General features: G+C 49.2%; 1 protein-coding gene across 2 annotated transcripts in view; it reads left to right on the top strand.

Moving 5' to 3' along the window:
- The window catches only part of SPTBN2 (spectrin beta, non-erythrocytic 2), a 95986-nt gene that overhangs the window by 72185 nt on the left and 7946 nt on the right, over positions 1 to 15855 (top strand). For both annotated transcript variants that reach the window (XM_080986136.1, XM_080986137.1), the window contains 17 exons: positions 917 to 1673; positions 2319 to 2521; positions 3142 to 3232; positions 3802 to 3948; positions 4396 to 4659; positions 4868 to 5092; positions 6011 to 6100; positions 6823 to 7095; positions 7916 to 8046; positions 8576 to 8780; positions 9906 to 10280; positions 10748 to 10992; positions 11476 to 11614; positions 12352 to 12436; positions 12889 to 13085; positions 14101 to 14240; positions 15077 to 15152. In XM_080986136.1, coding sequence (XP_080842262.1) covers positions 917 to 1673; positions 2319 to 2521; positions 3142 to 3232; positions 3802 to 3948; positions 4396 to 4659; positions 4868 to 5092; positions 6011 to 6100; positions 6823 to 7095; positions 7916 to 8046; positions 8576 to 8780; positions 9906 to 10280; positions 10748 to 10992; positions 11476 to 11614; positions 12352 to 12436; positions 12889 to 13085; positions 14101 to 14240; positions 15077 to 15152 — 3643 coding nt within the window. The remainder of the gene's footprint in view (positions 1 to 916; positions 1674 to 2318; positions 2522 to 3141; positions 3233 to 3801; positions 3949 to 4395; positions 4660 to 4867; positions 5093 to 6010; positions 6101 to 6822; positions 7096 to 7915; positions 8047 to 8575; positions 8781 to 9905; positions 10281 to 10747; positions 10993 to 11475; positions 11615 to 12351; positions 12437 to 12888; positions 13086 to 14100; positions 14241 to 15076; positions 15153 to 15855) is intronic.

The following is a 15855-nucleotide window of genomic DNA, read 5'->3' as shown; positions in this document are numbered from 1 at the left end:
GGTGGGTAAGAGATCTGAAGAACAACATTGTTGTGTAGAAAGTAGCTGACATTCGATTATTTCATTTTATTTTTTTAAAACAATAAGTAATTGTCAATATATCAATAATTTTAAGTATTAGATGCATAAAGTTCCTATTGGGAATATAAATTAACAATTTATCATGCATGAGAAAATCGGATAATAATAATAAAATAATAATAATAATAATAATAATAATAATAATAATAATATTATTATTATAAGAAAGAAATAATATAAGAAAGAAATAACAGTGACTATGAAATATACCTAATGACATGTGGTTTTGCATTATCTTGTACTTTCTGGTGGGTTGGGTGGACACCTGAACAATGTGGTTGGGACGGCTGTTGGCGGGAAAGGGGAATCGCCCAACCTCAGCCTTAGATCCTAAAGTTTAAGGAAGTTTGTCGAAGGAAAGCTTATCCTCCTCCACCTGCGCCCTATCATCTCACATTGTTCTGGAGGGTCCCTGACCAACCCCCCTCCCGAAAGGCTTTTTGGGGTTGAAGTGGCTGCAGGGGGTAAGAGAGAACGAGAAGCTTTCCTTCCATTGACTTCTGTAAGCTAACTTAGGGTCCAAACCAGTAGCTATCCATTTTCTGCTTTTTCATGACATCGTATTTAGCTCCCTAAGGCCACTGCTCTCTCACTTTGACTAAGGCTGGGGGTGAGGACTAGATCTGTGGGCCAGATCCTTACTTTGACCTGCCCACCTGACAAAAGAGGCTGGATTCCTCACATGAGCCAGAGGTTCCCCACCACTAGGCCCTGGACCTGAGTGGGAAATGAAGACGAAAATGTTATCTTTCAATATATGAGTTTCACATTAAAAATGGAGGTGGTAGCCATGGCAGCATTGAACTGGATCTTCCCTCCTTCCCCCTTCTCTCAGGTGGCAGCAGTTCCAAGCCTTGGCCAGCCGCAAGAAGGACGCGTTGACCTCAGCGCTCAGCATCCAGAATTACTATTTGGAGTGCAATGAGACCAAGGCTTGGATGCGGGAGAAAACCAAAGTGATCGAGTCCACCCAAGGCTTGGGCAACGACCTGGCAGGGGTCATGGCCCTGCAGCGCAAGCTGGCGGGCATGGAGCGGGACCTGGAGGCCATCCAGGGCAAAGTGCAGGACTTGCGGGAGGAGGCCACCCGCCTGGCGGACCAGCACCCGGAGCAGGCTCCTGCCATTTTGGACCGCTTGTCCGAAGTCAACGGGACCTGGGATGAGCTACGGGGGACCATGCGCCGACGCGAGGAGTCCCTGGGAGAAGCCAGCAAGCTTCAGGGCTTCTTGCGGGACTTGGACGACTTCCAGGCGTGGCTTCTGCGCACCCAGACGGCTATCGCTTCGGAAGACGTGCCGGCCACTCTGCCGGAGGCAGAGCGCTTGCTGAACCAGCATGAGACCATCCGGAACGAGGTGGAGCACTACAGGGGCGACTACCGGCGCTTGCGGGCCATGGGGGAGGAGGTGACGCAAGGCCACACCGATGCCCAGCACATGTTCCTGCAGCAGCGCCTCCAGGCCCTCGACACCGGCTGGAATGAGCTGGACCAGATGTGGGAGAACCGGCACCAGCTGCTCTCCCAAGCCTACAGCTTCCAGATCTTCCTGAGGGACACCAAGCAGGTGGAAGGGGTGCTCAGCAACCAGGTAAGGCACAGTTGGGGCCCACAGCCTCGGGCGCCAGATGCGGCCCTCCAGAATCTATCTAAGCCACCTCCTCTCTCCCCAGGTCACACCCCTCAGTGGCCAGTTTTGTACCCTTTGTGGCTTTTTTGGGTTGACTGGAAACCACTTTGATTGGCAGAACCAGTGCTATTCCAGGTGCCGTGTAATACTTGCTCGGCATTTGTAAGAAATTGATCTTTTCGTGTGGCAGCAGCCACACTTTGCAACTCCCTGCCTATTGGCATCAGGCAGGCTCCTTCAGTGTATCGTTTTTTTATTTCTGTTGAAGACCTTTTTTATTTAGACATGTAGAATATTGACACATGTTTAAATGATCTCTGATTGTTGATTTTCATTATTTTTTGAATGTTTTAAACAACTGTTTTTTACTGATATTTTTAAAATTCTTTTTGTAAACCACTTTGAGGTTTCCCCTTTCCTATAGTCAAGCAGTATATAAATTTTATGAAATAATGAAATAAACAATTAGGCTCACAGCCTAGAAGTTCCCCACTTTGGCTCCAGGGCTTATGCAGTCTCCATTTTTCGCCTCTCCTTGTCCAGGGTGTTCTCTGATGATGCTTTATGGGATGATCAACACCCCCCTTTTTTTTCTTTTTTGTACAGGAATATGTGCTGACTCACACAAGCATGCCCAGCTCCCTCCAAGCTGCTGAGGCTGCCATCAAAAAACATGAGGATTTCATGACCACCATGGAGGCCAACGGGGAGAAGATCAAGGGGCTGGTGGACTCTGGCCGGAAGCTTATCATGGAGGATGGGCTCCACTCTGACAAGATCCAGGAGAAGGTCAATTCCATTGACAGCAGGTGAGGGGGATTACTCTGTGCAGAAATGCTGGTGGCGGTAATCTGGTTTGGAAAAGGGAGCACGATCTAGCAACTTGGAGCAGGTAATGGGCAGAAGGTCGATGAGGAAGATCTTTGAGTTTCCGATTCCTGACAGACTGCAGTCCTATCCATAAGCTAAGGCTTGAGCCTCAGTGATCACCAGCTGTAAAATGGGACTTGGAAGAGTGCTGGCACCGCTTTCTGTTCCTCAAAGTTGCAAGTAAAACAGCATGTGAGAGAGACCTACAGCAAAATATTGCAGTGTTCAGGGTTCCAGCCTGCCAGCCACCCCATTTTCCAGGATTCCCCCTTCCATTTGCTCATCACCCTTTCTGTCCCTGTCCCCCGTTGATCATTTACTTTCTGCTCAATTTTTTAAATTCTGTAATCCTCCATTTTATTCTGCATTGTTCCATTTGGTTATAGCTGTTGTTTTGTGAGCCTTTCTAGTAACACTAGTGTTGAAGGGTGGGCTATATAAATCTGTAAAATAAATGTGGCACTCTCCTTGCTTCCTCTCCCAGGAAAACGGCTGTGGGCAGTATTGCCAAGCAGCTCCTTCTGGTTACTTTACGCCTTGTCTTCCCTCTCTCTTCCAGGCATAGGAAAAACCAGCAGGCAGCTCAGGACCTTCTGGCCCGCCTCCGTGACAATCGGGAACTGCAGCATTTTCTGCAAGACTGCCAAGAGGTGAGCAGGATCGCCTTTTGACAGATTATGGATGCCCAGCCAATGTGAATTTGACACAAGTTACATTTATTTCTGTGTTGATTTATAAACATAATATATGACAGCCATGGCAGTTTAAAATGGTATCACCATGCTTCAAATGTATGGTGCGTGATTGTGGCCATAGTGAGCTTGGGGTCAGCATGGGTCCCCCAGCCAGAGAGTCATATTCCGCCCCCTGCCCCATTTTAAAAAGGCAGAGCTCAGACAGCCGTGTCCTTTCTCTGGGATCAGAGGCAGCAAGTCCCTGAATGCCAGTTGCTGGGGAACATGAGTGGGAGGGGGCTAATGGCCTTAATTTCCTTCTTGTTGACCTCCCAGGGACACCTAGTGGGCCAGTGGTGGGAAACAGGATGCCATGCTAGGCACATCTTCAATTGCATCATCTTATAGCTGGCTCTCCTGCCCACCTACACTGAGAACTGAGATCTATTTAGGGGAAAGTTCTTTAGCATTAGGTGTTCTTAGGGTTGCTGGTTCTCCTTAGGGGACTTTCACCCGATGATGCTCTCTTCCTGTCTTTCCTCCAGCTCACCCTGTGGATCAATGAGAAGATGCTGTCAGCTCAGGACATGTCATATGATGAAGCCCGGAACCTCCACACCAAGTGGCAGAAGCACCAGGCCTTCATGGCCGAGCTGGCCTCCAACAAGGGCTGGCTGGAGAAGATCCAGAAGGTGGGTCTTCTTACAAAGCCCTGAGCTGGTGCTGAAACCTCCTTGCAGTGACGTTATCAGTCCTGGAAGCCCACTAATTAATAACAGGTGTGGCTGTGTAGAAATTCATGTTTTGCACATGCTCAGGGGAGCCCTTTGTTTTCATGCCCCGGCTTCTTTATTGGAGAGGTGCTGGGGCCTTGAGCCTGCCTTAAAGCTTGGAAGCAATCTCTATTATTCCCATGGGTGCCTGTGGTTTCTTTGGTGGTAAGTTAAAGGAGCACTCCCTTCTTCACTTAACCAGGCTGAATCATAGCAGATGATTGCAGGGTGGAGTGTTCCTGCTGCTCAAGGGTCCAGTTAATCAGCTATGACCTGTTCCAGGATACCCCATTCCACCTCCACTCACACTATTCCATTCCGCCCCCTGCAACATTTCCGTCAGCATCTGTGTCCTCCTTTTGGCAGGAGGGAGAGCAGCTGGTGGCCGAGAAGCCAGAGCTGGAGCCCGTGGTGAGGGCCAAGCTGGACAGCCTGCAGAAGCTCTGGGAGGAGCTGGAATCCAGCACCCAGAGCAAAGCTCAGTGCCTCTTTGACGCCAACCGCGCCGAGCTCTTCACTCAGAGCTGTTCCGCCATGGAGGCTTGGCTGAGTGGCCTTCAGGCCCAGCTGCACTCTGACGACTACGGGAAGGACTTAACCAGCGTCAACATTTTGCTCAAGAAACAGCAGGTGAGTGTGTGCTGTGCGGCAGGGGTGAAGGGCTTGGCTGTGATGAATTTCCACCTGCACCAAATGTCTCTTCGGAGGAAAGGGCCAAAATCTGCAGAAGCAGAGGGAGGCTGCTGGGATGAAGCTGTAATGATGTCGCAGGCATTTGCAGAGCTGCAACACCCCACGATCCTTCTGCATTCCCAACACCTTCTTTCTCCACTCCCAGATGCTGGAAAACCAGATGGACGTGCGGGAGAAGGAGGTGGAGGGCCTCAAAGCACAAGCGCTGGCCCTCAGCCCGGAGGACTCCAACACCGTGGAGGTGGATGGCAAACTGCAGGCAGTGGAAGACAGGTTTGCAGAGCTGCGGGCACCACTCAGGGAGCGCTGCGAGAAGCTGCTGGCCTCCAAGGAGGAGCACCAGTTCAACCGTGACCTGGAGGATGAAATTGTGAGTCAGGGGAGGGATCAGAGGAGAGGGAGAGCCGCTTTGCAGGGAGCCAGGGTTTCAGGGAAATGAGCACTAGTGAGTAGGGAGAAGCAACCTGTTTCAGGCAGCGCTATCAGATAGATGACTGCACCTGAATGGCACAGCCAGACTTTTTAAAGGGTTGGACCTAGTGGGAGAGGGGCACCCATTTGGGCTCCATTGCAGGCACCGGAATGTCTTAGGATGCCAGAGACTTTATGCTGCTTTTATGTAATTTTTAAAAAGTGTATATTTTTAGGATATCTGAATAGTTTATTGCTCTTTGGCCAACCAGGCCTAATGCTTAACACACTCACGCTACAGACAGTGACCATTTTGTGCGCATTCAGTTGGTCCAGGATGGCTGGTGCATGTGCCATTTTCTGTTCTGGAAAGGGATGGACAGGTTTATTCTCATGATGACCTGGAATGCAACCCCAGTGCAAATGGGGAGTTGCCTGTAATATGCATTTCACAAAGCCAAAATAAGCATCAACATAATGCTTATTTAAACATAAGTACATGCAGAAATCATTGCCATTTTTTTTAACTGCTTATAAGCATTCCCTCACAAATGTAGGGTGGTGAATTTGCATCTGTGCGATCTTCATGTGCAGTCAATAGTTTTCGCTTCTCCATAGCCTTTGAATTGCTCAACAAATTTTGTGGTTCTATATGTATATTTTATGTTGTTGTGACCTTTATCTTCATATATTGTTTACCACCCTGGAATAGATATTTTTTAATTTAACTGGTGGGATATTGTGTGTGTGATTTTTTTATTTTAAATAACAACCCCCCCCTTCAAATAAACAGTAAGATGACTCTTGCCACACTGAGTTTTTCTGCTATGGAGCCTCTTGGCATTTCTTAACCTTTTTCTCGCCTTGTGTCCTGCAGTTGTGGGTGAAGGAGCGGATGCCCATGGCAGTCTCCACTGACCATGGCAAAGATCTTCCCACTGTCCAACTACTGATCAAGAAAAATCAGGTAAGGCTTAGTTGGGTGTGGTGGTTTCTCTGCAGAGGCTCCCCCTTTGTGGAATGGACTCCCCAGGGCCTGGCGCCTTCACTGTATATTTTTAGGCACCAGGCAGAAATGTTCCTCTTCCACCAGGCCTTTGGCTGATGAATATTCTACAGCCTTTTAAAAGTGCCTGTGGGAAGTGGGGGTTATTGTTTTGTTTAGCCCATTTCCTTGTTTTTATCTTGTGTTTTATTCTGCGAAACACCTCTCCCCCGAGATCTTACGATAAAGCATGGTATGTAAATCTAATAAAATAAATAAATAAGTAAAATAAGAAAGGGAGACAAACATCTCTTTCCACTTTCTCTGCACATCACCATACTGAATTTTACCTGCCTTTGTCATGTCACACACACCCTTGCTCAAAAGAACACCAAGATGAGCCCTGCTGGATTGGGCCAAACACCCATCTAGCTCAGCTTCCTGTTCACACAGTGGTCAACCAGATACCCATCATGAGAAGCTTGCAAGCCCAACAACTGGCATTCAGGGCACACTGCGTCCAGCGGCGGAGGGAGAACCTAGCCTCGAGGCCAGTGGCCACTGATAGCCTTCTCTGCTCCAGGAATTTGACTAATCCTTTCCTAAAGCTATCCAAGTCAGTGGCCATCGCTACCTCTTTGGGGGTGCGAATTCCAGAGTTTTAACCATACACTCTTCTTCTTCCCTCTTCCTGACACTTCCAGACCCTGCAGAAGGAGATCCAGGGCCACCAGCCACGAATCAATGACATTCTGGGGAGGTGGCAGGGGCTGGCATGCAGCGGCCTGGAAGCGGAGCTGCAGGGGCGTGTGGAGGCTTTGCAGGAGATGTGGCAGGAGCTGCAGAGCCAGGTGGAGCAGCGGCACGGGCGCCTGGAGCAAGCGCAGATGGCCCAACAGTTCTACTTCGATGTTGCGGAGGCTGAGGCCTGGATGGGCGAACAAGAGCTGCACATGATATTAGAGGAGAAGGCCAAGGTCTGTGGTTTGTTTTTGCCTCTGTTAATTCATAAACCCATTCTGTCCTATTTCTGCATTTAAAAAAAACACCAAACCAAAACATGCAAAAATACTCGTTCATTTAAAGGAGCATTTCTAGATGTATTTTAACTAAGAAACTTTTTTTAAAAAAAAAAATTGGAGCCAAAAACTGTGATGCAAAATTCTGGTACACATAGTAGCTGGGGAAAGTGCAGATCATGCTGGTTCATACTGGAATTCGCAAAATACTTAATTTCTCTAGCATTCTTTCCTGGGCCTTGCATTTCAGAAGAGCAGTGCCCTTCTCGCTAATCCTAGATGTGTGAGAATTCATTTGGTAGCATTCAAAAATGCACTCTGCAAATCTCTTCTTTATCGCATCACACATTCCAAGGTTGCATGCTGAAAACGAGTGAGTGGGGGAGGGGAAAGCCTGAGAACTGTGCTTAACTCCTCTTCCACTAGAGACAAATCTGCTCTGGGGTTGTCCTTTATGATTAGTAAGAATAGTTCTAGGACTTGGGACTTGCCAGAAGTCACATTTCTCTCTGATTGAAAGTTCTGTCCCCTTTCAACCCCAGATATACACAGGCTGCTTGCAGTTGTTCAGCAGTAGGGAGAAAGGCACTCTGCACAGTCCCACATGAACCCTTCTTTCACATAAACATTTTGGAACTGAATCCTGATGTGGAAGAACAGGTCGCAATCCTAGTTCAAATTTTAATGTCACCTACCCCATCCTCTTTACCCCTGCTTCTGTTTCTGAAGGGGTGAGAGGAAGCAAACAAACAGGAACACACTTCCTTCTTTTCACCAGGATGAACTGATTGCTCAGGCCATGGTGAAAAAACATCTGGTGATGGAGCAAGCTCTGGAAGACTATGCCCAGACCATCCACCAGCTCTCCATCCAGAGCCGTGATATGGTAAACAACGGGCATCCCGAGAGGTAAGGAAGCCCACCATTCCCCTACCAAGACAGTTGGGGAGCCTCTCCCCACATGCCCCATCAAGTTCCCTGCTGTGGCCCAAGTCCTGTTTAGGATGTCATTATACCCCTCTTTCTCCTGGAGATCTCAGAGCACGCACCTGTTGTGTGAATCAGTTCACCAGCTTATTACACCACTCTTTTGTGGGGGGAGAAGCCAATCGGGGATCCTGGGATTCCATGCAAAACGATGACAGCTGTTGGGCCAGCCAGCACTTGCCGGGGCTTTTGAGGCCTGATCTCCTTGGCCCCAGTCCTGTTGGGATGTCATTTCTCTTAGAGGTCTCAGGGCATGCACCTATAGTGTGAACAAGTTTACCAGCTTATTGCACCACTCTTTTTTAGGGGTGGAAGCCAATCAGGGAGCCTGGGGTTCCATGCAAAATGACGACAGCTGGTGGGCCAGCCAGCACTGGTCAGGGCTTTGGAGACCTGAATTCCTTGGCATCCGTGGATGATGTCTGTCCCTCTCTCTTTCCCTTTCCTGCAGTGAACGGATCAATCTCCGGCAGGGCCAAGTGGACAAGCTCTATGCCAGCCTGAAGGACTTGGCTGAGGAGCGCCGGGCCAAGCTGCAGGAACAGCTCCGCCTCTGCCAGCTGAAGAGGGAAGTGGACGACCTCGAGCAGTGGATCTCGGAGCGCGAGGTGGTGGCTGCTTCTCATGAGCTTGGACAGGACTACGAACATGTCACGGTGGGTCTCGCCCTCCCAAGGGATCCCTAACATACCCAGAGGCAGGAAGCACCTCTCCAGAGCTCTATACCTCCTTCACTGAGGTGGCTGAAGGGTGAACAGGACACCCAAGTGATCCTAGTTCTGCACCAGGAAACCCCATCTCAATGGTGCATTATTTGCCCTTTTGCATGCATAGCAGGTTCTCTTCCACTGAGCTACACCCCTTCCCAGTAAGATTCCAGTCATCGTGGTTCTGAATAAAGGGCTGATTTAAATAGGAACATAGGGAACTGCCTGCTGTGGAGTCAGATTATTTGTCCAACTATCCACTGTTGTGTCTTCTGATAGCAACTCTCCAAGGTCTCAGATAGAGAAAAGTCTCTGATCCCCTACTTCTTGTGATCATTTTAATTGGACATATCTTGAACTGAACCAGGAACCTTCTGTGTGCAAAGCGGGTGCTCTACCTCTGTGCTATTATCCCTCTGCCTTTTTTGCCCCTTTGCCCTTCACACTTGTTTGTTTCCCACCATTGTGCAAGGAGCTGGAGTCAGGAGCAGGTCAGCAATAAAACACCCTGTGTCAGAGAATTCAACTCTTTATTCAAAGAAACCAAAACAGTGCAGGCCTAGTGATCGCAGCAAATCTTTCTATCTAGTAGGTCTTGCCCCAGTGAGGCAATTGCCTTCCTACTGCTCTAAGGCTGCTCCTCCTCTGGGTCCTTCCCTGGCAATCTGAGGCTCCCTTGTCTTTTCTCTCTTTGCTCCACCCTTTTCATTCCTCTCTATGTTCTGAGAGACCAGGCAGGATCGGAGCTGGTTGCAGCAAGAGGGGGAAACTCCCTGGCAGCCTGCATCATCTCTGCCTCTTGGCGCCCTCCTCTCCAGCCTCCACTTCTGCCTCTGATTCTGGGCTGCTCTCGGCCACAGACTCTTCCTGCTCACCAAACCCAGCTACCTCTTCAGCTTCTGACGCCTGCTCCTCCCAGTCTCCCACTTTTCCCTCTGACCACTCATCATTGTCCGACCACCATTCCCTTGGCTCTGAGCCTGGGGTTCCCCAGCTGGTGCCTCCCACTATTCCTCTGCAGGAAGCCACTCAATGACAATTGGGACCTTTGCAGTGCTCTCTTCTTCCCTACAGATGCTGCGGGACAAGTTCCGGGAATTCTCACGTGACACCAGCACTATCGGTCAGGAGCGGGTGGATGCCGTCAATCGGCTGGCGGACGAGATGATCTCTGCCGGTCACTCCGAAAATGCTACCATTGCCGAGTGGAAGGACAGCCTGAACGAGGCCTGGGCCGACCTCCTGGAACTCATTGACACCCGGAGCCAGATGCTGGCAGCATCCTATGAGCTGCACCGTTTCTACCACGATGCCCGCGAGACCCTCAGCCAGGTCCAGAACAAGCAGAAGCAGCTGCCCGATGAAGTGGGCCGGGACCTCAACACGGCGGAGGCCATGCAGCGGATGCACAGCGCATACGAGCACGACATCCAGGCGCTCAGTACCCAGGTGCCTTTGGGGGACTGGGAAAGGGAATAAAATCAGTGCAAGGTCCAGACTCTGCCTACTGAGAGGAGGAGCATCAGGAGAACAGTGGAGCAGTCTCCAATCAGCTTTTACGTTTTAATGTTTGTGTAACTTTTTTATATATACTTGTAAACCACTATTTCTTTAAATTATTTAACAAAAAAAATCACATATCACTCAAAAATATATTTTTTTTGAACAACAACAACAAAATTGTTTTTTGAGTAATTGCTGATTAGGAAATTACACATTTTAGCCAAAAATCTGGAGATCAATTTGTACTAAGCATCGCTTTAACCTTGTTTCTACAAGAAAAGTCTCTCCCAACTCCAGTGGTCAAAATGCAAACATCATTCACCCTGCCTTGATCAAGGGCCTCGGTGGGAGCACCTGGGACACTCTTGATGGTGAGGGACCCTGACTCACCTGTGGCTTGTTTGGCTTGGCAGGTGAAGCAGGTGCAGGACGATGCTGCGCGGCTGCAGAAGGCTTATGCCGGCGAGAAGGCAGATGACATCCGGAGGCATGAGCAGTCTGTTAGTGAAGCTTGGTCTGACCTGCTCAGCAGCAGCAGCGGCCGCCGGCACCTCCTCCTTGACACTGTTGACAAGTTCCGCTTCTTCCGCATGGTGCGTGACCTCCTACTGTGGATGGATGATGTCAACCTCCAGATAGATGCCCAGGAGAAGCCCAGGTAAGGGTCAATAGGAGCAGGTCTCTGTAGGTGGCAGGTCTAGTCCCTAACTCACCCAGGCCACATTCACATCATTCTTTTAAAGCACTATGGTGCCACTTTGAGCAATCATGGCTTCCCCCCAAAGAATTCTGGGAAGTGTAGTCCATTAAGGGTGCTGAGAGGTATTAGGAGACTCCCATTTCCCTCTAAGAGGTCCCAGAGAGCCCTGTGAAGACAGATTCTTTGTTAGAGTGGTTTCTCTAGGAATTGTAGCTCTGTGAGGGGAATAGGGGCTTCCTAACAACTCTTAGCACTCCGAACAGCTCCCAGAATTCTTTGGGGAAAACTGTAAGTGTTTAAAGTAGTATGAACGTGGCCAGACTGGGCCTTTGGGTGTCTCGTCCTGCCCGCACTCCAGCTCCCCACTTCTTGCCCTGCTCTGCTTAAATGTGATTTCTAGGGGAAAGCCTAGTAGCCGGCCTTTCCTACATTCCCCCACAGGGACGTCTCGGCAGCAGACTTGGTCATCAAGAACCACCAAGGGATCAAGGCCGAAGTTGAGGCCCGGACAGACAGCTTCAACGCCTGCATCGCCATTGGCAACGAGTTGTTGGCCAAAGGACACTATGCCTCTGACAAGGTGAGAAGGCCTCCCCTGAACTGATGCAGCTATTGCTTATTTTGCAGGAAAGGTGTACTGATTTTGGAATTATGCACTTTTTAAAGCTCAGGTATGGTTGTTGTTTTTCCCCAGTTTAAGATAGGCAAGGTAAGTTCCTCTTGCCTTTAAATGAAACAAAAAGAGCCTTATGAAGAGATGCAGCAAGAGACCCAGGCTCAGTTTTGGCTGAGCCTTGCACCACAGCTAGATGATAAGCTTTCCCCTCCTGAGATGTTCTGCAGCCACACAATTGTTAAAGATCAGGGACATTTTTCCTCTATTGGCAGCTGCCTATGTCAAGCTATTTGTCCATCTAGCCCACCACTGTCTACCTCAGGCATAGGCAAACTTGGCCCTCCATATGTTTTGGGACTACAACTCCCATCATCCCTGACCACTGGTCCTGTTAGCTGGGGATGATAGGAGTTGTAGTCCCAAAACATATGGAGGGCCAAGTTTGCCTATGCCTGGTCTACCTGGAGATGCCGCAAATTAACAAACCTTTGCATGCAAAACAGGTGCTCCACCAATAAGCTCTAACCCTTCCCCTAGAAATAAAGTAAGATACTAGTCCTCGTGGTAGACAGTTACACAGGTAAACGTATGTACAGCTTGATGTAGACTGCCCCAACGTTCAGATTGATTGGGACGACTCTGGATTACTATTTCCCCCCAGCTAAGCTCCCTCTGCATCTCTCTGCTTTTGTTTTGCTCAGATTGCAGAGAAGTTGACCCAGCTGCAGGACCGACGCAAGGAGATCAATGACAAATGGCGGGAGAAAATGGACTGGTTACAAATTGGTAAGTGGGTGAGGGTGTGTGGGCCTGAGGACTCAGGGAGTGGCGCTTCAGAGGGCTAGAGTTCATTTTGGGGCAGGCCCAAGGAACTCGGGGATGGCATGTGTGGATGCAGCGCACATTATCCCCACAACAACTTTTTCTGAGTAGGGCACCAGCAGAACGTCAAGGGCACCAGCAGAACTTCATGGCTAAGCTCAGGCCTCCGTGGTCCCAAGAGGGAGGTTCTGCTTCAGGCACCATTGCCATTCTAAGAGAACGAGGGAGATGTCCTTGGTCAGTTCTTGCACCTCTTTTTCTAGAAAAATAGCACTGCTCACGAGGGAACGTGGCCCTCAGGCTGAAGAAGGTTCACCATCCCTGAACTAACAGCAAGAACTTGAGACTCAGGATTTGGGGTCCTCACCACTGACTACTCTGTCTCTCTCTCCCTTCACCCCTCCCTCTGCCCACAGTCATGGAGGTGCTAATGTTTGGGCGGGATGCAAGCATGGCGGAGGCCTGGCTCTCCAGCCAAGAGCCGATTGTGCGTTCTGCAGAGCTGGGTGGCAACGTGGACGAAGTGGAGAACCTCATCAAGCGCCACGAGGGCTTCCAGAAATCAGTTGCTGCCTGGGAGGAGCGCTTCCTGGCACTGGAGAAGCTCACGACGGTCAGTGGGTGAGATCAGGGAGGGCGGGGGGTCACGCAAAACCTTGGGAGGCTTGTGGGAAGTGCCCGAGTCAGCTGTTAGCCACTGCCCCTTGGCACCACATTACAGCAGCCTGGTTCTCAGACGTACATTTCCTCAGCATGAAGATTCTGCTTCCAGCAAACAGCTCTTCCTAGGCCAATCCTCCGTGAATTTGTCCGGTCCTTTTTGTTGTCCCAAAGGCCCATCTCACAATGAGGGCAATAAGGCGAAGGCAATTGCTTCCTGAATTCCTCAGCTCCAGACCCAGGGGTCAAATGCAGCCCTCCAGGCCTCTGTTTCTGGCTCTCACAACTTTTCCCAGGCCACATCCCCTCTCCAGCCCTACTGCACACCCGAATGTTTCTGCCTGGCTGGAACACGTCCTTGAACGCCTCTTGTAGAAACTAGACTATTGTATAGAGGTAACATTTACATTCAGTGCTCCACCCAACCTTTGCCTCTGGCCCTGCTGACCCCTGGCGTACGGCCCTCAAAAAGTTGCCCATAAGGGAAGGTTCCTCACCTCTGATGTGTGGACCTGCAGTAGGGTCTGCTGCTATGGACAGACACCATGATCGAAAGGCAACCTCTGCTTTGGTCCTCTTCCTCTTCAAGGAAAGTACCTCTTCCTTTCTCCTCCATCTGTGTTGGGGCCTGCCAGCCCAAGCCTGATCCTGACATGGAGCCCATGATTTCTCTTCATTTTTTCTTAAAACTTCTGTCATGGCCAAACTAGACATCTCATAGAACAGAATCAGAGAATCGTGGAACTGTAGAGTTGGAAAGGATCCCAAGGGTCATCCAGTCCAACCCCCTGCAATGCAGAAATCTCACTAAATAAGTCATTAGAAAACATGTCCACACCCCCTTGTTTAAACTGGCATGCCTTCTAAAATGGTCTCCTTACCTAAACTGAAAGGGGGGGGGGGAAGGACCCAACATTAGCTTATTTTGGACAACCTTGTTCCATCAGTTTTTTCTTCTTTTCCGCCAGCTGGAAGAGAATGAACGTCGCCGACGTGAGCAGGAGGAAGCGAGGAAAAAGAGGCCCCTGACTCCACCTGTGCCAGAACCCACAGCCACGATGCCACAGAACCAGCATCTGGAAATGCCACATGCTCCCAGTGACGCCCGGTGAGAGTTTTTTCAGGGGAAGAAGAAGGGCATTTGGAGTGGCAAAGCAGGCAGAATGCTGTGACTGATTCAGTACAGAAGAAAAGTAGAATGCAAAATTAAATCCACTCCACAACCATTGTTCTAACACCTAATACTATTTTTAAGAATTAGGAGGAAAGTGTGTTTGTATGTGTTTATCGTGAAAATTACATTTGCAGGAACTGGGGATAGCGGAGAGAAGAAAAGGCTGTTAAAGGAAATGGTTGATTACCCACCTGAATATTCAATGGAAAGATAAATTGGGTGGGTGGGGAAAGATTTATTTTATTTTATTTAACCACCCTCCCTTGAGAACTTTCTGGTGGTAAGAGCTATTTGACAGTGGAACAGACTGCCTTGGAATGTGGTGGACTCTCCTCCCTTGGAGGATTTTAAGCAGAGGTTGGATAGCCATCTTCCTGGGAATTCTTCAGCTGTGATTCCTGTGTCATTAGGGGGTTGGACTTGATGACCCTTGGGGTCCCTTCCAATTCCCCTGCAATTCTGTGATGAGAGATTCAGGTTAGCGTGCATAGGTTTGAATAAAATTGCACACAGTATGAAAGGACGATAACAGTATTGTAGAGCAGGAATCAGAAATGAAACATCGTCAAACTATTGTGCCTTCTCTGTAGAGGCACGCACTCCCTCTGAGCCCCCCAAAAGACAAGCATTTGCAAAATGCTGGCAGCAAGCATAGAGTTGTAGCAGCAAAATGCAACACGGGAGATAAAGAGGTGAGAGTCTCTCCACAGATGTACTGTGACCTGGTGTTCTTGAACTTCAGCACAGACTCACACACCTGTCTTCCCCAGGAGCCCTGGAGAGCGAGGCTTGTCGCTGGAGTTACCATCTCTGAACGGGATTGACCCTGATTCCGAGTCTCCACAGGTGAGGCATGGATACTAAGGAGTGATGACTGGGGGAGGGATTGGGAGACACAGAGGTGATTGGTTGGCGAGTAAGGCCTGAGGTGGAATCCTAGAACCATAGAGTGGCAAGGGATGGATAGTCAACCCTGAGTTAAAAAAGAAAATTCCACTTATTTTTCCCAAGAGAAAAAATTGCATTAGGTTCTAAACCATTCATCAGCCATTGTGTAGTTTTGGAAGCCCCCAGTGGCTCAGAGGAAGGAGAAAGAGAACACAGGATCTCTTAGCGGTGTGGCACTTTGGTTAGAATGTCAGGCTAGGACTTGAGAGATCCCAGGGCAAAGTCAGGAAGTTTAATGGGTGAATTGGGCCAGTCATCAATGTAACCTACTTCATAGAGTTGTTCTGAAGATAAAACTGGGGAAGGTGGAGAAAAGCCTGGTGGGATATAAATTGAAAAAATAAATACCAATAAATTGTCCAAGTCCCAAGCTGCCCCTTAGACCTGCTACTATCCCCCCTTCCCGCCAAACACCTATGCCAATGCAGATGTGTTTCCTTTCAAAATCCAGCTTTTGGAAAAGTTTATGGCTTCACTCTTTCCCAGCTATAACCAAACTTAAATGGCTTCGTGTCCCGGTTTGTTCAGCAGAGAAGCACAGGAGAGCTGTGGTGGTGGGATGTTGTGATCTGTGGCTCTTGATGCCATTTCTATGTTGGAT

The sequence above is a fragment of the Podarcis pityusensis genome (genome assembly GCF_964106645.2).
Source record: "Podarcis pityusensis genome assembly, chromosome: 16".
Lineage (NCBI taxonomy): Eukaryota > Metazoa > Chordata > Lepidosauria > Squamata > Lacertidae > Podarcis > Podarcis pityusensis.
The sequence above is the reverse complement of the archived record's forward strand: the minus strand, read 5'-3'. Positions and strand labels throughout refer to the sequence as shown.